Source organism: Pagrus pagrus (genome assembly GCF_965226575.1).
Source record: "Pagrus pagrus genome assembly, chromosome: 21".
NCBI classification, from domain to species: domain Eukaryota; kingdom Metazoa; phylum Chordata; class Actinopteri; order Spariformes; family Sparidae; genus Pagrus; species Pagrus pagrus.
The window spans coordinates 14,866,020-14,891,027 of NC_140208.1; the positions used below are offsets into that span (position 1 = coordinate 14,866,020).

A 25,008-nucleotide genomic window follows, 5' to 3' on the forward strand; every position below is an offset into this window, starting at 1 on the left:
TGTTCACAGTTTATCACAGCAAAATCATTATGATTACCCCTATTGTTTTAAAAACCTTTCAGGCCATAGTGTGATTTTAAAAATGTTTTATTATAGGAACCGTACAAGAGATAGGAACAATGTATTGTCATGTGAAATTCACATTATCATGTGCTAAGTATAAAAATAGCTGCAAAATGCTTTACACAGATAGGACTTTTGACACTGACAGGACACTTACAATTAATACATCAACTGAATAAAAAAATACATTGTACCAAATGCATGTAAACCACATCAAATCTGAGAGTGAATCTATAACAAACAGCAAACTTAGATATAAAAAGTCAGCTCAAAGGCAATAAATTGTATCATCAATCTGTACCGTTCTGCATGAAAACCAGCTGTTAAGTCAATCCAGGACTGACAACAGAACAAAGCTGCATTAACCAACAAAATTTTTTTACCCTCTATTGCAGATCATACAGGTTAAAGATGACTTGATTCAACATTTTTGAAAAATAGGGTGATATTTATTAGAATTAATAAGCTCCTCTGAATATCTGAATGAATGCTAGATTTTTAAGATTGTTTAAATCCATGTGAATGTCCGCCATTGATATATCAAAGCTCAACAATTAGAGTTTCTAGTGTTGATCCCTTCTTGTCTTGCAGGTCAAATATATAGTTTTCTGAGGTAGGAGACGTCCTCGCGTTTCAACTTAATGAATGTGGAAGATTTTCAATAACCTCATGTGGTCTTATTGTTGGTTGCTTTCTTTCTTTCCATCTCTTCTGCCTTTGTTCCACAGTGCTCGTCCACTGTGTGATAATGAAGTGCCTTCTATTGCTCATTTGTACCAGCGTGACTTCTGCTGATAACTCCGACGCATATCGTGTTGCTGTTTTTGCGCAGAACCAACTGCACAGTCATACCCGGTCCGAGAAAGTGCAGACTCTGCATATTCAGGAGCTTGAAAATGCAGACCCTTCATACACACAAAAAAGGAATCTAAATATATGAAAATATATTATATTGTTCAACAAAATAAAAGTCATCAGTGAGACTTAAGACACATTTAAGTCCTCCTCCACTTCATCCTCTTCCTTCAGACTTTGCCTGCGGTCACCACGTTCCATAGGGATACCAATCTCTTTTTGCAGGGCCTCGAGGCTGGCCTGGCTCACATAGTACCGCACATTCTGCGATGGCAAAAGCTTCTGGAGCTCCTCCAGCTTACGGTAGGCCTGGAGAAGACAGAGGGAAAGAAGATAAAGAGCTAAGTGTTTGTCTGAGGACTTTTTGAGAGTTGCAAGTCGTGAATCTTGATACATGAACTTTTTTTAACAGGATGCAGAAGTTTTCTTTTACCAAAGCTTCATTTCCCCTGATAAAAAAAGCTAGAAAAATGATAGTCACCACTTGAAAGTTGCCTTGCTGACAGTGGTGCTCCACTAGGAAACCAAATGCGTCTCCAATCCTGACAGCAGGGTCCAACTCTGGCTCCTCCAGCAAGGTTTCGCATAACCGCACGGCCTCACCAGCATCCTCTGCGTACAACCTTCAGAGAAAGACAAAGTTTGGGCAGTAAAGGACATTAAAGAAATCGGAAAAGGAGAAAATTATTTTTTATTAATGTGAGTTACATTATTACCTGCGTGCGTGGACAAACTTCTTGATTAGGGTGATTTTGTGCTGCAGGTCAGCCAGTCTTGCTTCCTGCTGTCCAGCTGAAGAGTCCTTTGCTTTTGAGACGCACTTGAAAGCCTCAGTCAAAGCATCTAGAGCCTTTTCATAGTTCTGGTAATCGTCAATCTCCACCTTCACAATGGTAAACAAAATGAAACTTTGTGTACTGAGTATTTTAACATAGTATCTTCTCCCTTAAATTGTCCCAAATCATATTTCATAAAAACAAATAGGCTATTTGAAAGAACCCCGAGAAAAAAGGTTTGCCACCTTTCTAGCTTCAAACAGTGTTCTGGGGACCTTATTTTCCTCTGAGAACAGCTTGTTTATTCAGTTATGGGAAACATAAATATTTACATAAGAGTTTGTATTAGTACATCATTAACATTGTATGTAAATATAATATATTCTCTGGAAACGACATAGTTCCTCTTTACAGTTGCAACAATTTCAAAGTAACATTTTTCCTAGATAAAATGCTTGTAGTTATTTAAGGTCCTTAATTTAACTAAGATCTTCAAAAATGATTATTGTTAAATCATAACCACAAAGTACTAATAATAAACATCATGAAATGGACAGATGATTAGATGTATTGTATGGCGTATTACTCTACCTGAGCACAGGCTTCATAGAAGCCAGCAAGCAGGTCCAGTGCCCTGCCTTTAGTGTAGAAACCAATGATTGTCTTTAAGGTCTCTGGATTATTTCGCCAGTCCAGAGACTGGAGGTAGTTGGCGGCCATGATGAAAAGCTCCTTCTGGCGAGAAACATTGGCGAAGAATATGATTTTCTCTGTGTCGCCTGACTTCAGGAGTGCCCTCATGGCCTGTTGGAGAAAGATAAACGTTTTTATGGTCTAACACTGTCATTTTTAACTCGCATGCACATACCTGCAAGATGCTCTAAGCTTGCAGAGAATCAATATAGGTCTACCACATATCACAGTATTACCTTGAGCTTGTTGCCCGCCTGTGTATATTTCTTGGTAGCCAGGTGGTAATTGCCCTGACGCATGCAGCAGTCAGCTATCCTCTCCAGCAGCTCCTTCCGGGCCTCTTCAGATAAATCTTTTGAATCAGTCACAGTCATCCTCTCTGCAAGTTCCTCTGTGATGGTCAAGTTCTGGGTCACACACAACTCCAGGGCTTGATGGTACTTTTGTTCATGTACACAGGCAAATGAAGAAACACACATAAGTTTGCACATCTTAACTGATATTTGCAATGTATAGGTGAGGATGTTTCACAAACAGCCTACCTTCTTGGCTGCTACTAGTAACTCCACAGCCTTATCATACTGGGAATGTGTGATGAAGAAGTCGGAGCAGCGTGCCAGGAGGGCTGGGTCCGAGTTCTCGTTCAGATCCTCGGCGATCATCTGAAGTATAGCGAACTGTTGGGTGGCAAAGGCCAACTCCAGAGCTTTGGAGACGTAACCAGCCTACAGTGGAGAAGATGGCAAAAAAAGCATACTGCTGTCACACAACATAACCCTAACCCCATCAGCATTTGTTCAGGATAAATATATGGTGCGATGCTGCCCCCTTGTGGAGTGTTTAAGAATGCACCAATAAGAGCAGTCATTAAGAAAAAAGTTAAAATTAGCTGGGACCTTGTGGTAGAGCTCGACAGCTCGGTCCATGTGGGTGCCTTTCTCCTCATAGTAACAGGCAGCCTCCATCATGTCCTCTGGGTTGCTGAGCAGAGCCAGGTTCATCAGCTGGTCGTCCAGACCATTCTCCTGTTTGGACACAAATCAACCAACTCACTGAGAGACCAAAGCACAGCAATAACAATGAAGGAACACGTGGAAAGAATACAGTCTTGTTTCAATGATTTAGGATGAAATGTCACATTTCTGCCGATGAATATCATGATCAATAATGATTCATAAATAACCTGTCTGTTGGGTATTCACAGAGATAACCAACTAAGAATGAGCAGAAAAGTACACAGTGGAGGACTTTACCTTACAAAGGCGTATGGCATTGTTGTAGGCCTGGGCTCGTGTGTAGAAGTGGACGGCCTGTTTGATGTCATCATGGCCCTCATAGTGTCTGGCCAGGTGGTATGACGCTGCCCTGTCGCCTGTGTCATTGGCTATCTCAGATGCCTGGTAAAATAATTAAGTACAAAATCACACCTATGAAAAACTCACTATAACAATAATTTTGCTGTATCTTCACTACTGCAATACACAGCTACGTATTCTGAAGAGCAATCAATGAGGATTAAATCCCTATGGAGGGCTCTTGTTTCAAAACTATTTTACTATACTTGAAAAAGAGCAAATTTCCCATGTGCTGCACATATAAGAAGGGTAACACTCAATGACACACAATTTCATTGCTTTTTTTTCACTGTTTGTTTACAGTGAAATAAACATTAGCTACATTTTTATTGACTACAAATTTACCATTTATTAATGAGGGTTAATATAAAGTGTTACTACATTAAGTAGTTGCTTATTAGCATGCATCTAAGTAGCATACTGGCTCTTGATTATTCATTATAAAGCATTTATTAATGCCTTATTTTGCATGACTACAGTCTACAGCTGCTACCTCATCATTAATGAAGGGTTTTCCCTCTATAACCTCGTAAACACTGCTTATTGATAGTAACTAAGGAAGTTGTTGTACAATTACAATGCTTGATGCGCCGATGCTTTGCCTAGTATGGTCCAAATAACTATAACTCTCACTATTGCTTTTGTTAACTATTTATAACCCAGAGTATGTTGCACATTCTAAAGTGAGGTCTTGCACTACTAACGCTTGTCATTTTATATTTTGTTACTTAAGAATAGACCATATTTACTAAGTGTAATCAAGGGAGAATTTTCTTATATGGCCCATACTGAGCAAAGCATATTAAGATTGTAAATCATGGGCAAAAGCTTCTCTAGTTACTAGTTAATTAGCTAGTTAGCTCGGTTAGCTCAGTTTAGCCATGCAGCTAGCGGTCTGGACTGGGAGCTCTGGGACCAGATGTGTGTTGGTGTTTACACGGCTAGCACAGGACCTTTGGACCAGGATGGGCTGGGGCTAGGTGGTTAGCACGCGAACATCTTTGCAACATAATAAATAAACGTCAAAACTGTTATTTCTTCGCATTCTGTTTTTATTATTAAATGTTTTTAACTGAATTCTTACATATTGCCCCTTTAATATCAAGTGTTGAAAACAATATAAATGTTTCATTGTATTATTCACCTTCTGAATGTTCCCCATGTAGCAGTGGACTCGAACCAGGGAGAGGTAATCCTGGGCACAATCATAGTAACGCAGAGCTGAATCCATGTCTGACTGGCTCTCCAGGTACTGGGCCCACCACTTATAGATGTTCCTGGATGGGTAAGATGTTTAAATGGAGCTTAGTGTATGACTATACAGTGAGTATTGTGGTATGAAAGGGGCTTTTTATCATAAAGAGAAACTTACTTGTCTTTCATTTTGTTAACGTAGATCTCTAGAGACGGCGTGTCATCCTGCAGCATTCTGGGCACTTCGACTCTGTGTGTGTCTGAATTCTCATAACTGGAACAAAAAGGCTGACAATCAAACTTTGTTCCCACGGTAATTTTGCCCCTCAAACATTTAAGATAAACACAGAACGGATTCTGTCTTACTATGCAAGGGCACGGGTCTTGTCGCCCATGGACTCCAGATATTTGGCATAATTGTAGTAGGTGGTGCGTAGGTGGATGCGATCACGGTTCTCCGCTGTTTCCAAAGCTTGCTGCCATTGGCCAGAAGCCTGATAGAAGTTGTTCAGCAGGTCATAGCGCTGACAGCACTTGTACAACTTCTCTGCATCTTCCTATGGGAGGACAGGAAACGATGATGGAAAGATAAGTCAGGAAAGTCCCACGGTCTGTGTGGTGCAATGCTTAGAGGTAAAAAAGAGGCCATGTTATTTGTGGCCAAAGGATGTGGCATTAAGTTGGACTACAGTTTTAGGGTTATTTATGAAGAAGAGAAAAATGTCCTCTTGATGGGTTTCATGATCTGGAGTGATGATGGCCTTTAAAGGTGTTGTTAGCTTGTATTTTCTCTATTGCATTGTCTACTTTGTTTATTTTTTTTTATGTATCATGGTTTTCTCTGAGTGAAAGAAAGAATAGTACATCACTAAATCGACATGAAGGTCACTTTATTCCCAAAAACAGATGAATAAACTTTCCAAGATTGTCTTTAAGTCCTCTAATACTTGAATATCTCACCAGCATGCCGAGCTGAATGGCCAACATGGCCACTTGGGCTTCTGGCTCCGGCTCAGCCTCCGCCTCCTTCAGTGCTTTCGCTGCCCTGGCATTTCCCATATTCCCAAGGCACACGCGTGCCACATCCAGCCGGCGGGTTTTCACACACATCCGTGCCATGTTTTCCCATACCGCTTTACTACAGAGAGAAGAGAAAAGGCTTGTTTGTAGGGGTTATGTGTAATCACTGCATTGGTGTCTCATTATTCAACAGTGAAAACAGTTAAACAAACGTACATACAGTTATTCACAGTTTTGTCCTTAGTATACATGTGAAAATGGTGACAAATATGCAGGCACCTTTGGGTCTCACTAACCAGACCTCTAGTACGGTAGTATCATTTTAACAAGAAGAAAATAATCTCCTGCATATACACACACTATTTATAAGATACAAGAATGTGTGCAGGACTTTAACTCAGAGCGAGAGGCGTGATTTTCTTTTGCTGTCTTTCCTTTTTTTCCCTTTGTCCTGCTGACGTAAATCACTCCCTCTGCCCCCTTTTCTTTTTTGCTTCAATTCCAAATTTAAGATTCCACAGCCATCTGGTCTCTATTTGCGTACCCGCCCTCCTCCTTGCTTTAGCTGATACAGATGTGGGCTGTTTATTAAAGTTAGGCAACAGGAAATACCCCAAATCTTTAGGGGCCCTGCCATAAGAGGGGGAACGGAGGCCAAGTGAAGAAAAAGAAAGCAAGCGTAGCCAAAATCTTGCTCTACATGGTAACAGAAAACCGACCCTGAAACCAAAAGTGAAATACTTTACAACGCTGAGAAAAACAGAGCTTTCTGCCGCACAGAGCGGCAAGATCTAGAGAGCCCAAAAAGGAAAGACAAGAGAAGGAACAGGTCTACATTTGGCCTCTCTTCCCATCCTCTTTTCCTCTCAGGAAACACATCCTGTTGCTGGGCTGAGTGTGGCAGCCAATATGTTTGTTGCGCACAGGAGAGAGAGAGAGGACTTTAGCGAACGCCCCCTGGGCTCCAGACAAAAGAATACACAACCGTGACGTCTAAGAAGGGGGTCTTTTGGACATTCTCGCACACAAACACACTGACACACACACATTTAAAGTGATCATGAAGGAGGGAGCTTGTTAAAAGTTGCGAACTGATGTCTCGGACCAGGACGAACAGCAGCTCCCCCACATTTCAACTCTGACCTTTAAGGATTTGCAGAGAAACAGAGCGAGGGAGAGAGAGGGAAGGACAGAGAGAAGCAAAAGGAGGTGGGTTAAAGGACTTCTTGTTCTCCAGTCAGGCAGTCTTCTAATTGAGCGTAAACCTCAGTCAAGCCACTGGTGAGTCAGCTCAGAGCAACATCGTCCTTAGAAACTGCACATATTTGCATCTGTACTCATCCGAAGGAAACGTGAAGTGGCTGGAGAGAAGACGAAAAGACAAGAAACCAGAAAAACAATCTACTGCCTACACAGATGCACACAAAGAAGTCAATGCAATAAAAAAAGGAGAAGATAAAGATAAAAGCAGGGAGAAAACCAAGCAAGGACCAAGATCCAATAGTCAAGCTGCAGCCAGCCAGAGCCAGTGGAATGGACCTAGGTGCCAGTTGGATTAACCCCGGCGTACCCGCAGTGCTGTCTGAGGAGGAGGGCTAAGGATCTGCTGCGACGACAACAACCAACTCCTGAATGAGGATGAATGGAGATGTCCTTTAGCTAAGTCTCAAGACAACACTCTTGTCAATTCCACCTCCGTGTGAGCTGGGGCAACACTCGCTAACAGCTGGAGGAGGAGGTGGAGGTGGAGAGGAGCCAGGGGGCCCAGAGCACTGCTGGTGCCCTGGAGGAGAGGCAAGGGAGCGGGCAGGACACTGAGGAGGAACAGGGGACAGAGGAGGGGCACGAGGGAGGAGGAGAGGTGGCGCGCGGCGGCGGGCGTCGTATGGCTGTGCAGAGGCTAGTGGCGGCGGCGGTGGCAGTAGCCCTGCTGTCCCTAGTCTTAAACAATGTTGCAGCCTTCACACCCAGCTGGGTCCTGCAGGCGCTGGAGGACGGACGCAAGCGGAGCGTGGGACTGTGGAGGATGTGCCCCACAGGTGGGGAAAGGGGCCGCGACGATCTCCAGGTTGGGAGAAGAGGGCAGGGGACGCAGAGGCAGTGCGTAAGCCTGGGATGGGGCTCTGACGATGCAGGCTACCAAGAATCCCGCAGCACTGTCAAATGTAAGTTTTTATGCTTGCTTTCCTACTCAAATGTTTGAATGCTAGTTTTTAATACTAAAAATGTAGAACATTTCAGGATTAACAAACTTCAAGGTGACTAATGTGTTAATCATCACACTGGTTGATGGATTGATTGGTATTTTCCAACATGTATGAAGATTGAAGACAACAGATCAACGTGATTCAAACAACAGTGCAGTCGCTGACACTAATACACTGATGTATTAGTGTAAACAGCAGCACATGGCACCCAACCAATAATTTATTGTTATTTATGTCAAAGCCAAATACATCTTCTTTTTTTGTTGAGCTTTTCGTGCTCCTGACATGTTTTGAGTGTAAATGTTATCAGGGTGAGTCAGAGTTGTGGAGCATTAGTGTGCTTTGCTAAATTAAGCTCCATTGAGATATTTTCATTCAAGAACAAGCGTGGGAAACGCTGACAGCCCTTTGGCCAGCTTTACTGTACACAATGGGCAGCAATGCCTACTGATGTCAGACAAAGACGTGCTTTCGAAGTTTTGTGTTGCGCAAACATTGAGACGAATTTAGACTCAACCTGACTCGTCATGCACGTCCAATTAATGCATTTTGACTGTAGTGCAGAAAAATGACACAGCTCTTCATCTGGTCCCTCAAGTGCAGTTTGACATGATGCGGGCATGTAACCTGATGGCGACCGTGGCCCTGACTGTTGGTCAGCTGATCTTCCTTCTTGGCCTGGTGGAGCTACCCTTCATCACACAGGAATCCCAGTGGTGGGAGGAGGCCATTGCTGCACTCTTCCAGCTAGCCAGTGAGTATGAGCACTTCTATGCAATGTACTGTGTTCATGACAAGGGAAAAAAGAGGCTGCAGAGTAAAGTTCACATGCTCTCTGGTGCAGTGCCAAAGAGAGGGGGTAAAATCACAGGGAGGGGGAGCTAGACTGGCTGACCTCTTGCTTTGAGTTTGCTCAGTGAAATGTATTTTAAAAATGCATATTTTTTACCTAATATAAGTTTAAACCCATGATAAATGTAGATAATGTAGGTGAAATCTGACTAGTGGACTTTACTACTTTAAAATCATCATTTTATTCCTACCTGTCTTCAATTAAACATAGTTGAAATCTCTGTTTGATTTAAGTGTACAGAGAAAAAAGTATAAACATACCGAATAAGGTCTTATTCAATGTGTTTATACTTTTTTCTCTGTACCAACAAAATAAAGATGGGGAGAATAAGAAACCAGGAAGAGAAAGAGGGCCATCCTAAGGATTAATTAGCACGAGACACAACTAAGAGCAGCCATGCTGACAAACCTCCTCTACAACCAACACCCATCCATCTGTCCACCCCACTGTGTCACATTAAGTGCTGGCTGGTATGGCCTGTCCCAGTGCCCCTGCTGAGGAAGTGTGTTGTGTGCGCAGTGGTCACTCAGTCGGTTGGTATCATTGTGGCAGAGCGGCATGAAGGGGGTCTGCTTTGGGTCTAAATTTAGTCCCAGTCCAGAATCCATGGGCCAGAGTTGCAGCGAGCCAGGGAGCGACTGTCGGGCGCCAGGATATCCCTGCTCAGGACGAGGAAATGTCTGTGACTACCTGTTATGCAAACCCCCGAGCTGAAGAAGGAAAAAGAGGGGAGGGGGGAACGGACGGGAAAGACAGTTTTCGACAGGGACTGTGTGTTTGTGTGTGCGCTGGCAGGAGGGATTATGCGCATGCAGGTTTTGTGTGCGTGTGTTGTGATTGTGTGTTTATCGTGTGTTTTGGTAGAGAAACGTCCCGTGGTACATGTGACAACAGGGTGGGAATTGTCTCCGTCTAGATAAGCTGGCCGAGCTTTTAAGTCTGTGTTTACAAAATGTCCGAGAGCAGCAGCAGCAGCAGTCGATGCCGTCTTTAGCACAGTGATGAGGACTTTTATCTGAAGGCCTTGGTGAGAGGATTGGGACCCACCCATCACAGCAGTATTTTCTAATATTAGACACCACCAGCCAAACCTCAGTTAGCAGGAACTCATCTCACTAAAGTAAAGCAAAGAAAATGGCCCAATAACCAATGACAATCATGATGATTCATAATTGTTGGCTTCAGTAACAGTAGTGACAAAGTACACACTTATTTCTCTGAAATCCATGAACAGTAATGCTCTTTTACTGTCTTACCATATATGGTCACCAAAGAGTGACATACAGTCATGACATATCTTGGCAAATGGAATGTCCCCAAACAAAAACAGAACACTCAATTTAAGATGAATGAGGTCTTCGTCGTGCTGCTATGCTTGTAAATGTGGTTTCTATATTTATTTAACTGTCTTTTCATTTGGGAGTTTAAAACAAACAAACAGAGAACTAGGATTAGTTTGACTAATAAAATTCCAACTTAAGGTCCGTTTGTTTTTTAGCTCTTTCCAGGGCTTTCAACTTCAGTATCAGACTGTCCTCATCAGCAGTTTTCATGGTTATAGTTTGGTGGTTCAAAATAGTTCATGTTAAAAAAGGATTAACTTTAAATCTACACCTGAAATGATTTGTGAATTATTCAACTAATCCAATTGACCGAAATCCTAATAATGGGAATCTATTTTGATGACCGATTGCATCGTTTCAGCCATTTTTGAAACAACAAAACGGAGAGTCTACAGCCACACAATTGGCTATGAGGGAAACATGAATGTTGAATGCCAAATTTCAGCAAAATCCAAAAGATGTTGAGAAATTTAATTTGTCTCAACATCATGCCACAGTTATTAGGATACTCTGTCTGGGAACCATTAACATCTCTGCCAGATTGAGATATTTCATTGGATAAGTGCAAACTTTGACATACAAATGACCACCTAAGTCATTAAGATTCATCCATGAATATCTTTACCAAAATTCATGGGAATCCATTAATTAGTTGTTGTATATTTCAGTCGGGGCCAAAGAGGTGGACCGATCAACAGACTGGCATCGTCGTCCCTCGGGTCAGAACGCAAGCATTTGAGATTAGCAGTTTTTACTAATTATACAATTAATCAATTTACAGAGAAAATAACTGTCAGATTCACCAGTAATGAAAGTTATTTAGTTGCCTTAAATAAGAAGCAAAATAACTGTATAAATGTATCAAGTAAAAGGGCCTACATTTCTGAGTAAAGAAAGCTGTACAGGCTTTAACCATTCAGTAATTAATTCCCTGTTCCTACTTAAGACCTCCCCCACTGACTCAGTGAATGGGCCTCGGCTCTGAATGAATGGAGATATTTTTACCCATCACTCTCTTTCTCTGGAGTGTTTTCATTTTCAATCGTGCCAAATGCTCAGTTATTGAAAGCCGACTGTGGAATAACAACATCCAGTCCCATTCAGTGATATCTCAGCAGTGTTGGCAGGTCCGGGGATGAAAGCACAATATTGGTCATCTACCCCTGGAATGTGTTTTCTGAATGGACACGGCTCTAACATGCCGTGACTGCGGGTCAAGGCTCTCTGAGATGCACTTAATTGTTTCTTTTGATTCTGAGGAACTGCGAATTTAACTGTGAGGCTAAATTCTGATCTGTCGTATTTGGCTCATGAAGGAGTCAAACTTCCCAGAAGTCTGTGGCTCATCAGATTCCAAGTAATAAGGGAGTCATGAAGGCTTGAGAGATACACCCAGGCAGGCGTGTCTCTCCAATCATTATGTGCCCTTTAAGAACAAACCAAGACATTCCTCACTTAAGGAAAACAACTCAGCTAAATGAATTTCCAAGACCTGGCCTTAGGTTAAGAATTGTTTAGATTTTCTCTGTGACAGATCATGTCAAATGTCCAGCGAATTTATTAACCTCGAAGCTTAGGGTGTGGAGGAGTGGGAAGGAAGGAAGGATGGAAAGAGGAAGAAGAGGAAGGAAGTTTGATTGATAAGTCAGTGCCAAAAAAAGAGGTTCACACAGCCCACCCCTGGCTGGAACCTGGAGGACAGGAGATTATTCATTTTCTTGGATAAGGAGCCAGACAGGTTAAACATGAAGAGATTGAGCAAACAGTTGCATTCTTGAGCGTACACACTATGGTAGACACGCGATGATACATAGACACAATTATTCACATCCTTACTTAAAACAATGACGGCCATGCTTTAGAGGGAGAAAGAAATAAAATTAACTTGCTGACAGCTTCAGGAAACTGACTGAATCATATCCTAAAGCACCAACATCCATATTTCCAGTGATTATTTTTGGTCCCTGTATTTATACCACTGAGGATGGGGCAACATTTTCTGACTACGTTATTGTTAAACCATTGCTCAGCTCCAGACCGCACCTGAATGCCGTAAATGACTGATGGACCGGGGGGTACTTTCATAGCATTTAAATATGTGGGATTTTTATACACACTAGGGCTGCAACTAACAATTATCTTCATTATCGTTTATTCTGTTGGTTATTCCCATGATTAATCAATTAAAAGTTTAGTCTATAGAATGTAAAAAAATTCCCAGAGGCCAAAGTGACGTCTTCAATCGCTTCTTTTGTCCAACCAACAGTCCAAAACCCAAAGACTCTTTGTTTACTATCATTAATGATGACAAACTGCAGCAGATCCTCACATTTAAGAAGCTAGAAACCAGCAAATGTCTGACATTTTTGCTCATGAGATCAATTATCAAAATATTTGGACACTCATTTTCTTTCGATCAACTAATTAAATTATTGACTTATCATTCCAGCACTAAAGAATAAGGAAAGCCATGGCCTATGGAGACAATGAATAACTTCCTACCGCAGATAATGTCAATAAAACAAAGTAAAGATCAGAGAAACAGCATGGAATTGAAGGCCCTCACATGCAGACAGGAGTTCCTCATCGCGTGAGTTAAACAACTGTGAATCAAAGAAATCAGGAGATAAAACATCTCAAAGGCTCTCCCGTGCACATATTCATGCTCTGATATTTTTACACTATTCAGAACTTTGATCCTGAGGTCTCAGAAGTTCTTCCCCGGAGGAAACAGATTTCCAAATTCAAAGGCCCCACACAGAGCTCCCGCTGAACTGTAAAATACAGGGCTAAAGGGATGCCTTAATGTCAGCATGTGGGATATCAAAAAGCCACTCAGACATTTTAAATTACATTATACATTATACATTTTCACTGACCCGTACCTTTAAAATTCTGTCTTCTGAAGACCCAAGAAATTAAAAATAGAAACAGGCTGTGACCAGTTCTTAACCATGATTGCGGCGTCACTCTACGGATGACAATGTCTGTCGGTCCAGACAGAAACGTATCAACTACTATTAGGGGGATTGCTTTGAAATGTGCACAAACATTCATGATCCCCAGAGGATGAATTCTACTGATTTTGTGAATTTGTGTAACCATTTTTTCCCCCGACTTTCTAAACTGTTGTTCCGACTTGAGAGGGCATTCACATGAATTTGAACTTTTTCTGATAATTCCGACAGCACATGAACGCACAGTTAGCATTATCATTGTCATTGTGAGCATGCTGATTTTAGCATTTAGCTTAATGCATTATCATGGCTGTAGACCCTGGACATTCTCTTGATAATACACGGATACAATGGATTGAACACTCGGCCCCTGCCTTCTGTTTGCATTAAAGCAGCTTGGTTTCACTTCAACAGGGCTGAAATTATTCCTTTTACTTCTTCAGTAGCAAACAAAAGTAAATAAATGTGTATTAATGTAAAACATGACACAGCAGCGCACAAACCACAAATTGCTAAAAGTTTCATAAATGGATTCAACCATAAATCAGGATGGCAGCGCATGTTCACCGATTGAATCCTTTCCTCTCTGTGCTCCTTTGCAGGTTTTGTGCTGGTGATTGGACTCGTGACCTTCTACAGGATCGGGCCCTACACACACCTGTCCTACTCCTGCTACTTGGACATAGCAGCATGCCTGCTGGCCACGATGGCCGCGGCCATGCTCATCTGGAACATTTTACATCGCCGTGATGACTGCCTTGCACCTCGAGTTATAATCATCAGTCGTTCACTGGCATCTCCTTTCCACCCGCGTCTAGACAACGACTACGTGGAGTCGCCTTGTTGAGCCAATGAGGAGTAACAGACTACAGTGACGGGACTCTCAACTATCCATGTTTGGGTCCAGTTAGGAGCCTCCTGTATGACTCTCAAGAGAAGAGGACATTCCTGTGGCTCCACATCAGCTGGACTAACACGAACCTGCAATTGTAAAAACTCTATATTTCACAACTTCTCCCAACATACACAAAGAAATCAGAATTATTTCGCTGCTTAATGCACAAAAGTTACAGATTTAACTTAAATTTCTGCATAAAGCAGACCTTAACTTTGAAAACATATTCAGTATTGTATGATGTTTCATTTATTCATGCTTGGATGAGCTAATTCATAGCTAAATATGCAATTAGGAATGTCTGATATGAAACATCCTACTTATAGAAAGATCAAGCTGGAACTTGACCTATTTTGTTCTATGTGCACTTATTAAACGGCCTCCTGCATAATTATAAATTGGACATTTTGAAAGGTGTTGAAAATGTAATACCAGAATACCTCATAATTGTTTTCATCCATTTAAAGCTTATTACAATTCTAATACCTATTAATATTAACAATATATGTTGCAAGTAAGTAGGTAAACTAACAAGGTAAAGGCAGAGGGGATTTGGCTTAACCAAATCACTGACGATATTAAATTTCAAAACAGCCAATGAGAGGTGATATTTGGATCAAATAAAAATGTACCTACTGAAAGACAGGAGGGAATATTCTCTCTCTGAGTCATTGCCACAAGAATATTTTTCCTCTTGAAAAAGGAAAATAAAAAAAGCCAAATTACCTGCAATTAATGAACCGGTTCTGATTTTGTTTCATTTGTTAAATTGATCAAATGTTTTGGCGATGTACTGCATTTTCATTTTTCACGATGCTTTCCATATGAAACTCTGCTCGCTTGTGGTACATAATGTATACTTAAATTAATATAATATAGTTGTGTAAAGAATAGTGCTATCATTAGTAGTAGTAATCATATTGTGACCATATCATACTTCTGCAAAGAACTCCAGGCTATCTGTGTGGTCTTCCACATTGCCAAGCATAGGGGCACATTGAAATAATAATATATCATTTAAGTTCAATAAATTTATTGGTAAATATACAAACACAAGGGTCGTTGTTGTTGCTGCTGTTTTGGTGTCCAACACCACACCTAACATATGGACAACAGAGAACTTCATGTTACACAGAGCCTAACATGTATCATCTGTTTAACTTTTAACAACAGACTTTCAAGACTGATATTCTTGACGCAAGGTTCACTTACTAACTTTTTCCAGACCTTTCGACCATATATCAAAGTAAGGTTGTCATGACCACAATTCTAAAATTTCACTGAATATCTCTTTTGATACCATGGCAAAAGAAAATTCACTGCTGGTGAAATATAAATATGAATATTTTGTGCAATAAAAAGGCTAACAGCAGAAAAGAACTCTATGCTTCAAGCAGTGAAGTACATGGGGGTCACATGTACTGCAACATCATCAGTTGGTGCTTCACCCCTGAACACTTCCGCAGGTGTTTTTGTTCCTAATGGAAACAGGGAGTTTAACTTTTAAATAGCAAATGCACTGGCAAAAAGACAGTAAGACAAGGCATGCATTCATACAGGCAGATAACCCTGCAGCATGTCACCTAAAGTCAAGGACAACATGAATGAAAGGAAGTAGCACAGTCTGGACTGAATAAAGACATTCCAACCTGTGTCTGACAGGCTGCTACAGGAGGCAGGGGAACTTTCATACTGAGAGTATCCGATTTGCATCAAGTGAATGAAAATTTTCACAATTTACTCTACTTAGGGACAACGCTGAGTAAAGCCCCATTGATACACGGAGACTGGATTGTTTAGCTTCTTCTGATATAGAAATCTTGTACTGCCATGTTCCATTATCAGAGTTGGGTAGTGGATTTTATTTGTCACACAAGTTGAGATGCTGTGTAAAACGTAAATAAAACAGAATGCAATAACTGCTAACCGTTTTTGACATATATTCAGTTGAAACCAGTACAAAGACAACATATTTATTGTTTTACCTCATTAACTTTATTGGTTTTTGTAAATATATGCTTATTCTAAATTTGATGCCAGCAACATGTTTCAAACTAGTTGGGACAGAGGCAACAAAAAACTGGGAGAGTTGTGGAGAGCTCAGAAAAACCCTTTTTGGAACATTCCACAGGTAAACAGGTTCACTGGGAACAGGCGAATCGTATCATGGCTGGGTATCAAAGAGGCTTCCTCGAAAAAGATCAGCCATTCAATCAAGGATGGGATGAAGGTCACCATTTTTGTTATTATAATCCATAATATCATTAAACAATCTGCATGTGTTACAACAGCATGGCTTCCTAGTAAGTAGGGATAGACCATCTATCGGCCTGGCTGATTATGCGGGCCGATAATCAGCATTTTTCCAATTCCTGTCTGTAGCCACCACTCTGTGGTCCCATTCAATGTCCCGCCCCACAACACTATCTAATTGGTTACACATCACAAGTAATAGCCTTTCAAAACTGAGTTATCTGAATCTGCAAAGTAACTATTAACTAAAGTTATCAAATAAATAAAAAGAAAATAGAATATACTTGAGTAAAGTACCTCAAAATTGTGCTTCAGTACAGTACCTTAATACATTTTAGTTACATTCCATCGCTGGTTACTCAAAATGTTTAAACTACAATTTCTGTTTGTATTGTAAATATAAAATATTGGTCAACTTGCGCATTAATATTTGATACTGGCATCAGCCCTGAAAAAATCAGTCGATCCCTAGTAGTAATAGTGTGGGTACCAGACTGTCTGGCCTTCAGTCAAGGCTTGTCACCCACTGACAATGTGTGGTGCATTATGAAGCGCAAAATACGACAACAGGGAACCTGAACAACTCAGGTCGTATATGAAGGAAGGATGGGAAAGAATTTTACTTTCAAAACTGCAACAATTAGTGATGTTACACAGAGATAAAGATAATTTTTTTTATTTTGCGGTGTCAAATTCAGAATGAGTGTGTATTCACAAAAGACAATAAAGATGATTAAGAAGAATTTGTCATCATTGCATTCTCTTTGTATTTACATTTTACACAGCATCCCAACGTTTTTGGATTTGGGGTTGTATATATATTTGTTACACGTCTTATTTAGCGTGAACTGACCCTTTAATGCACTCATGGGAAAAGTGAGTTCTGGATCGCCAGCCAGTCTCTATGAGACTATGAGAACCTTTTTTCAATTACAAATCTGCACCGTAGAGACAAGTCCCAGTAGATACAGGTGAATGTGACAGGAAATATATATTCCTGTGGGTGGAGATATGCGGGAATCGAACACAATAAAGATCTAAAAAAAAAAAGAAGCTGCAGTAAAAATAGCCATCAATGAGGAACTTAGTGAATCTGTCATCACTTCAATTAAATCCTCTGGAATATCCGGCCGGTGAGGTATGCTATTTTCCCATTTGTGTCATGTTTGTACGTGCGCAAGCAAAACCACAGCAGAATTCAGAACGAGTGCTCTGAATCACGTATTCTGCCAAAGATAATATCAGATCTCTGCTGAAATTACATATACGTTTCCAAAAGACACACACATACACACACATACACGGAGGAACGGACACGCACATCCTTTTAGTGACCTGATTCAATGTTTGCAAGAATTGAAAGGCACTCCTTTTGGACCAAACTGGCAGGGGGATCTGGTGTGTGTCTGTATGTGCGCGTGTGTGAGTCACAGTATGTTTAGAAAAGTACATCCCTTCAGAACACACCCGCACACTAACAGAAACAGTCGCATATATACACATTGAAGAGTTCCTTCCCAAAGCACAGACACAGAAAAAGTCCTTAATCATGTCCTGTGTTTAAAATCCTATTTCATGTGCTAATACAAACAAATAAAAGTTATGCTCTGGTGGATCTGATTCGATTATAGCATCAGGGTATGATTCACAAACTGCTGAGCTTAGACTTATATTCAAATACAGTGGTGCGTTCTTATTCCTTAGGAACGAGACAAAACTTTGGGCAGCATTCAGCCTCGATCACCTGTCAGACTTTCAGAGAGCATGTCAAAGTTAAGGCTACTAAACTATTGTGGTAGTTTTCCCCCAATGTTGACCTCAACAGTCAAAGGCGTCAAATGAGATGAGGAGTCAAGAGTGGCAACAATGCCCCATTCTCGATGTTTGTCAAAAGCAATCAGTTACTGCTCTCCCACTGCAAACCATTGTAGAGAATTCTGAGAAGCGTCAAGGCTGCGGCAACAATGCTATCCCTGTGGCCTTTGATTAGCCTTTGAACTAGAGCGCCTGTGAAAAGGACTGCTGGGAGGAGTGATGACAGCGATCAGACAGGGGGGATGTGCCCACAGCGGGCGTGCCCTCCTGCACGTCTCCACTGCCTTACCTCTTGATGAGCTTGATGGACTTGAAAGCTTCGTCCATATCGCCGATGGTCAGGTAGAAGCTGAAGTTGAGCATGGCGTCGCGGGTGGCCTTCTCGCAGTTCTCCAGGCCCACAAAGTCTCGGAGAGGTCGCCTGGACACCATGTGGGGGAACTGGGCAGCCGACCCCTTCGGTTGCTGGCTCGGGTGAGGAGGTGCAGATGATGTGGAAATCTCTGGCAACCCTGGATCTCTCTCACCGGGCTGAGGATGGGATAGACCAGATAGGAGAGATTGGTAAACATGTGATTCACAGTCAGTAATGAATGAGGCATGTTGTAAAGTATGATCATTATTATATAAGGTAATGTGATATGATAAATCATGGGGGAAAACAAGGGCTTTGGAGAATGGATAGCAATAGAGCAAACCACACAACAACGAAGCATCACAAAACAAATCTATTCAAGTCAAGGTGGATGGGAATTGGACACAGCATAGTGAGATCTAGATAATTCAGGGATGCACTTGTGCTGCTTTATTGGTGCTTGAATGCAGCACAAGGCATACACAATCACAATACTGGAGCTTTCTGAACAGACTGTAGGGGACAGACACTTACTTCTGGTCGAAAGACACCCCCCCTCCGAAATAAAAGCTGGTGTGTAAGACCAAACACACAAGAACAGTGATGATTGGTGCAAACAAAAATGTCTACATTTAAGAAAACTCAAGATGAAACAGTCTGCCTTCAACTTTCCAGAGTTAAACCCCCCGCTGAAGAGACAACACACGCGCAGAACAGAGTGTTCTCACCTTACAGCTGAAACAATAGTAGGGCACATCCAGAGCGAGAAGCGCCTGCAGGCCCGAAGGTTTAGGATAGCAGTCCTGCAGGAGGAGCCCATGCTCTTGCGTACAGAAGAGCGTCACCACCGACACGTCCGTCTGAGCAGAAAGAAGACAACAACAACAACCTATCAAACTACTTTTTAATTTACTTTAAATCACATGCGCAGATCTATACAGGAGCATCTCAAGGTTAAGGAGCAGTCTTTACCGTATCCAAGAAGTTAGTTGATGAGGATTCGGAGCTGATCGGCACCGTCTCGCAAACAAAAAGACGAGGTTCGCTCTCGTCCCAGAAGTGAGACACCGGGCAGCGACCACTGAGCTCTGTCGCCTGAAACTGCTGCCTGGAATACAGAGAAGACATGTACAGTGTGAGATAACCAGAGGAGAAACTTTTACACGGGAAGAATACAAAATAACAGGTTCGTAATAGTGTAATAAATGTGTAATAGATCACACATACCGATAAAATACCGAAAGTCAATTTTTTATGCAAATCATTGTTTTGAGTGACGAACCCTGCAGTCTACAGCAGTGGCAGTTACCTTTCACTTTCTTCATGCTGTGAGATACCACTGGACGGTCTGCCAATGAAGAAGTCAAAGTGTGTCACAGTGTCCATCTCGACGTCATAAAAGTACACTTTGTGATCAGGTCGTCCATTAACCTGAGAGGAGGGGTTACATACAGTTCAGTTAACAGAAATATTCACACAACATGGTCACATTTGAAGATACTGAACGTACTTGTGGCTTCTATAATAAATGTTAGTATCAGCTCTCAAAAATTGCTTTCAGAAAGAAGAGGATGACCAGTGTGTGTTATCCATTTACCTGAGAGATTAGGATGCTGACTTGGCTGCCGTTGGCGTTACATTTGACCGACCTCAGCGCTCCCAGATTGGCGATCTGGTCAGTCAGGTTCTTAGCACTGCAGTGAGCTTTGGCATCTCTATAAAGAAACATAGTAAGAATAGCACTGTTGGACAGAAAAGTACTTTTAATGGAGAAATTGTCAATGAACAGAAATTTACTACGTATGGAAGCTAGCTGTCATCATTTTACTACTATTTTTCACTAAAGGAAGTGAAACAGCATCCACGTTAACATACCTTCGGGAGAGGTCAAAGACTCTGATGTGCGCTGTGTCAGTGCCTACCACCAGGTAGGACTGACACACACTGAGTAGTACAGGGTTGCCCTCTGCCTTGGAGAAGGTCAGCAGCTGCTTCACAGTGCCCTGAAGAGAAAAGAGGAAAGAAGATCACTCAACAATGAACCAAATTTAAGGCAACAAATGCCACTTTTGACACATTTCCCTGCGTTTAAGTGAATATTGGTTAGTAGGTCCTATAGGGGGACAACAGACCTGTGGCGTACGAATCTGGACCCTGTTAGGCTCCACAGTGTAGAGGTTTTCTCCATGCACAGCTACAATGTGTGAATCACAAGGAAAGGATCCTGGGAAGTTGAGAAGACAGAAGTGGAGAAATTTTACAAATGAAAGGGGGGATAAAGGTTGGAACAATCAGTGCAGTTTCTGAAATATTTCATCTAAAAGACGCAGTTTGGTTCATTTAGTTAGTGTAAGTGTTGTACCTGTATTGCGAAGAACTGTCCCTGAAAGCTCATACACAGTGACCTGCTTGCCACTCCAGACTGTCACTGAATCCTGCAGGTTTGACAACACACATCCAGTTACCATGACATCAATTTGAGTTTTTTTACTCGTCATGGCCAAACCATTGTAGAGGAGTATCTTTTATAAATGCACTCTCCACTTCTCAGCTCCTCACCTTGGTAACACAAACTCCCTTGATGTGTATGTCAGACTGCAGAGCGAGGTGAGCTCCTGTGCTGAACTGAGTGATGCTGAGTTGGGTCGGTGTGAGCTGCACTGCTGCCACCTGCTGGCTGAAGTGGGCTGACATCACATGCTCACACAGGATCAGCACTGTGTTTGAGTTGTTGGCCGCCAGCAGATTCAGGCTAGAGCCCCACTGAAATGGAAGGTCAAAGTGAACTTCACATACACATATTGATGTTGTTAAGTTTGTATTACATTATTTGACAAAACAAATTTCAAGTCCTAATGCTGGTCCAGTCAGTACCTGTAGCTGAACAACATTTCCCTGTATCTCTGTGGGCGTCTGAAGCTTCCACTGGGCCTTGGTGTCACCTCTGTTGCTGCCAGGCTGCACCACCATCCTCCACAATGCTATGCGCCCATGGCTGGTACCAGCTGCCAAGATTTCTGGGAAGGAAGCAACATTATACAACAGCAATGAGGCTTTCTGAGGTTTGAAACAAGTTTGCACACCAATAGTTTGATTTTGACAATCAAGGTTTGAAATAAAACATCTTAAAACCAACAAATCCACAGGAATTCAAAGAAAAAACAGCACTTTATACTGCTCACACTATTAGACAAATGTTTTGCAGTTACCTTTTCCAGCACAGTATGAAACACAGTTGATCATCTCTCCCCTCTCAAACCCCAGAGTCTCGTCGAGAGGCAAAACATAGTTGTCATCCCGCTCCAGGTCCCACAGCCTAAAAAATAAAAAGCAACAGATATTCAGACACACACAGCTTTAAGTTTAAAATGGGAACATACAGTATAACAGGGTGTGTAGACTGACCTAATGACATGTTCTCCTGTTGCTGTGATGAGGAGGCTGTTGTCTGTCCAGACAATGTCTACGTTCTGCCCGGTCTTGCTGCTTAACTTAACCTGTCATGAAAAAACATGGTCACAAACGAACATGGGTTTTAGTTCAGACAGTCACTGGGGCCTTTACAGTGATCTACCAATACAAACACAAGCCATTAAAAACACTTCAGTAGATGAAAAATAAATTGTACCAGTTGATTTTAGTATACCTTCATAAATTCCTGGGCTCCTCCCTCTGGTCCGAGAGTGTACTGTGACAACATCATGGTCTCTGTGATCACAGCGAGCGCCTCTCTTTTCTCAAGGTAGAAAAGTTTCTTTATTGCACCCTCCACACTGAGAAGAGTGCTTGTCTTGCAATAATCATCCACACCATGGACCTTTCCTATAAACATGGCACATAGAGTTAAAGATGAAAAAAGTAAGATATTAGCTCATAGTACAACATTATCACATGTGTTTCTGAGTTTTTTTTGTTTTTTTTTTGGTTGCTACTCTGCCGAAGTGTTTTTTTTTTCTAAAAATTAGTGTAACATGGCTTAACATGGTTTATTCATCCAAATTTATGCCTGGATGAAATGATATTCATTAAGACTGTTAGATTCTCTCTCAGCTCTCTCTAGATTCCTTTTGGCCACACTGTTTTAGACCGCAGAGCTGAAAAGAGAGTTACTGGCATTGTAAAACATAATCTTAAACCACAAAAGTTTTTTTTATGGCTGATTGTGAGCCATCTCAGAGAGAATGGTCATTGCTGAAAATCACTGGTCACCAATAAAGACTATAAAAGAAAGCATACTCACTTTAAGGCAGGAGTTGACTTAAAATGTTAAAATGTTGCACACAACAAAAAGACTAAATCTTACCATCTGCAGTACTGACGTAGAATGCGAGGCCCTCCTGTGGGCCCATCTTCAGAGGCGCACCCTTCCAGCTGAACATGTCCAGAGCGCTCTCATCTCCGCTCACTGATGCACGGGCTAGTTTTGCCACATCGCTGCAACATAAGTTAGGTCCCACTTTTAGCAACACAGCCTTCGTTTCATTATTGTGTCGCTGCCAAGGAGTTCAAAAGAACAATAACCAACTCAGAGCGTTGGATGCTGTTCACTTACTCTCCAGGTGAGGCAGGTCTGAAGACGCAGCAAGTCAGAGGTTTGTTGTAATCATGCTTCACAAGGGGGTTACTTTGAAGTCTTCCTCTGGCGTCTACCTTCCATACTGCAAGCGCTCCAGTCTGTCATTAAATAATCACACATTATTTATGCGGTACGTTAAGAAGAAATGATAAATTGAAAGTTGTGCCAAAAGTGTTGCATTGATAATCCAGTCTTGCAAGTATTCCCAGAAAAAGCATCTTTATCATGCACGCTATTCAATAAATGCATTAGTATGTTGATACGGTGTGTAGATATAAGCAAGAGTATACAGTGATTGCAACACACTCACTTGATCACCAGTTACCAAGCGGCTGCCAGAGCTACTCCACTCCAGCAGCGTGATGCAGGCTGTGTGTGTGCTGGGAAGACCTGTTTGATCTCCGGAGGGGTGTGTCAGCAGCACTACCTCTCCATTCTCCCACCCTAGTGCCAACAGTGGCTTTGTGGGATGCCAGCGCAGCACTGCGGGCTGGTGAGGACGCTCCAAATGGCAGCTCTCCACATACTCTCCCTGCAAGTGGACAAGGATGAAGTGTGCGAACATTGTTAAGTATTAAGCGATTTTTAATGATATTCACACAGAGGGGCACAGTGTGTACCTGCTGCAGGTAGAGGTCCACATTGCCTCCAGTGGTGGGGCTGCTTGAGGCCACAGCCAGGACAGGAAGAGCAGGGTGCCAGGTCAACTGAGAGGGCACACCACTGCTTCCAGGGGCCTCAATACGGTGGTCAAAGTACACCGCCATGTCCCCAGAGCTCCTCTCTGGATTGGAAAGAAGAAACAGTGGATGGGAGTTTGGTGATCCTCCACATGTACATATGCTATATGGTTTGTTTTCACGTTTTTGCATTTGTTGTGCTGTTCACAGTCCCATTCCTAGCTACTTGTGATTCCTCATGTAACGTTATCATTTCACTTTATATGTAACGTTAACTGACTTAGCAAGCTAGTTCACTACTGGGTAAAAAATACACAATGCAGACTTAAACTGAGCTTCACCGCAATAGCTTGCATTCTCAGCCCCCACAAACGTTAGTTGTGTTGTGTTACTAATGGTTAAATTAGCTTTAGCTGCTAACATTAGCTAAGCTAGATAAGCTAGCCAAAGTTAGCATCAATTGCTGGTACTCGCCACAGCAAAATGAAGTTAACCTCCCGGTGAAATAGGAAGAAGACCGACCTCGCTGCCGTGTTCGTCAGGTTAACGCCGACGAGGCCGTTTAATCTCGGAATAAGTCAAAACATCGACCGTAACTTCCAGGGTTGCTGTGTGGTTAGCCTCCTGTGTGATCGAGAAGCGTCTCTCCTAGTTGCCCCTGACAACTCGAAGGCTGGACAGGAGGAGGAGTTACGGGAAAGAGCGAACGTGGCCGGAAAACAACGAGCACAAGCCGAGCAGTTGACAGCAGGCTAATCTCGCCAGAATAATGTGGACGTCTGTTTTTTTTGTATTTAAAAAAAGTAAAGTTAAATGAAGTTAATTTAAAAAATAATGTTATTTTAGTTTCATTGACTTACATTTACATGTTTTAATCTTTCTATGCTGGTTTTGCAAATTACCCCCATCCTCAGTATAACAGGTATGTCTATTTGTACTAGAACATTCATATTACACTGATATTATGCATATTGCATAATGTAAGTTCCTTTTTATTTTTTTTCCTCAGTGCTATTTTTATATATTTTATTCTATCATTTTGTCTATATTCTGTTCAAATCTAGATTTCTATCTAATCTATTTGATTTGTGTGCAGTGTGGAGTGGGCTATATGTCCT

The 25,008-nt window shown here is 41.8% G+C and overlaps 2 protein-coding genes across 2 annotated transcripts; one reads left to right on the forward strand and one right to left on the reverse strand.

The window, feature by feature from the left end:
• Window positions 1–71: 71 nt before the first annotated feature.
• Window positions 72–24,554, reverse strand: ift140 (intraflagellar transport 140 homolog (Chlamydomonas)). Its single transcript, XM_084341578.1, has 30 exons — window positions 24,413–24,554; window positions 23,831–23,994; window positions 23,521–23,742; window positions 23,187–23,308; window positions 22,938–23,068; window positions 22,281–22,456; window positions 22,040–22,131; window positions 21,844–21,950; window positions 21,509–21,651; window positions 21,194–21,397; window positions 20,997–21,069; window positions 20,767–20,858; window positions 20,510–20,637; window positions 20,232–20,349; window positions 19,944–20,065; window positions 19,607–19,742; window positions 19,363–19,494; window positions 18,569–18,810; window positions 5,897–6,074; window positions 5,303–5,493; window positions 5,115–5,210; window positions 4,887–5,019; window positions 3,641–3,784; window positions 3,284–3,412; window positions 2,930–3,112; window positions 2,624–2,827; window positions 2,286–2,498; window positions 1,635–1,801; window positions 1,400–1,541; window positions 72–1,227 (listed from the first exon to the last, which is right to left on the reverse strand). Exons 2-30 carry the CDS (start codon window positions 23,975–23,977, stop codon window positions 1,048–1,050), a joined length of 4,347 nt encoding a protein of 1,448 aa, XP_084197704.1. The 5' UTR covers window positions 23,978–23,994; window positions 24,413–24,554; the 3' UTR covers window positions 72–1,047.
• Window positions 6,360–18,560, forward strand: tmem204 (transmembrane protein 204). Its single transcript, XM_084341579.1, has 3 exons — window positions 6,360–8,121; window positions 8,762–8,917; window positions 13,919–18,560. The coding sequence occupies exons 1-3, from the start codon at window positions 7,842–7,844 to the stop codon at window positions 14,161–14,163; spliced, it is 681 nt and encodes a 226-aa protein (XP_084197705.1). The 5' UTR covers window positions 6,360–7,841; the 3' UTR covers window positions 14,164–18,560.
• Window positions 24,555–25,008: the final 454 nt, after the last annotated feature.

Bases quoted from the DNA above. Each gene is read 5' to 3' on its own strand.
- tmem204 (XM_084341579.1), top strand. From the start codon at position 7,842: ATGGCTGTGCAGAGGCTAGTGGCGGCGGCGGTGGCAGTAGCCCTGCTG. The intron at 8,122-8,761 runs GTAAGTTTTTAT...TGGTCCCTCAAG, and splicing joins ATCCCGCAGCACTGTCAAAT to TGCAGTTTGACATGATGCGG. The intron at 8,918-13,918 runs GTGAGTATGAGC...GCTCCTTTGCAG, and splicing joins TGCACTCTTCCAGCTAGCCA to GTTTTGTGCTGGTGATTGGA.
- ift140 (XM_084341578.1), bottom strand. From the start codon at position 23,977: ATGGCGGTGTACTTTGACCACCGTATTGAGGCCCCTGGAAGCAGTGGT. The intron at 23,309-23,520 runs GTGAGTGTGTTG...ATTTAATGACAG, and splicing joins GCTTGGTAACTGGTGATCAA to ACTGGAGCGCTTGCAGTATG. The intron at 1,542-1,634 runs GTAATAATGTAA...CTTTCTCTGAAG, and splicing joins AAGTTTGTCCACGCACGCAG to GTTGTACGCAGAGGATGCTG.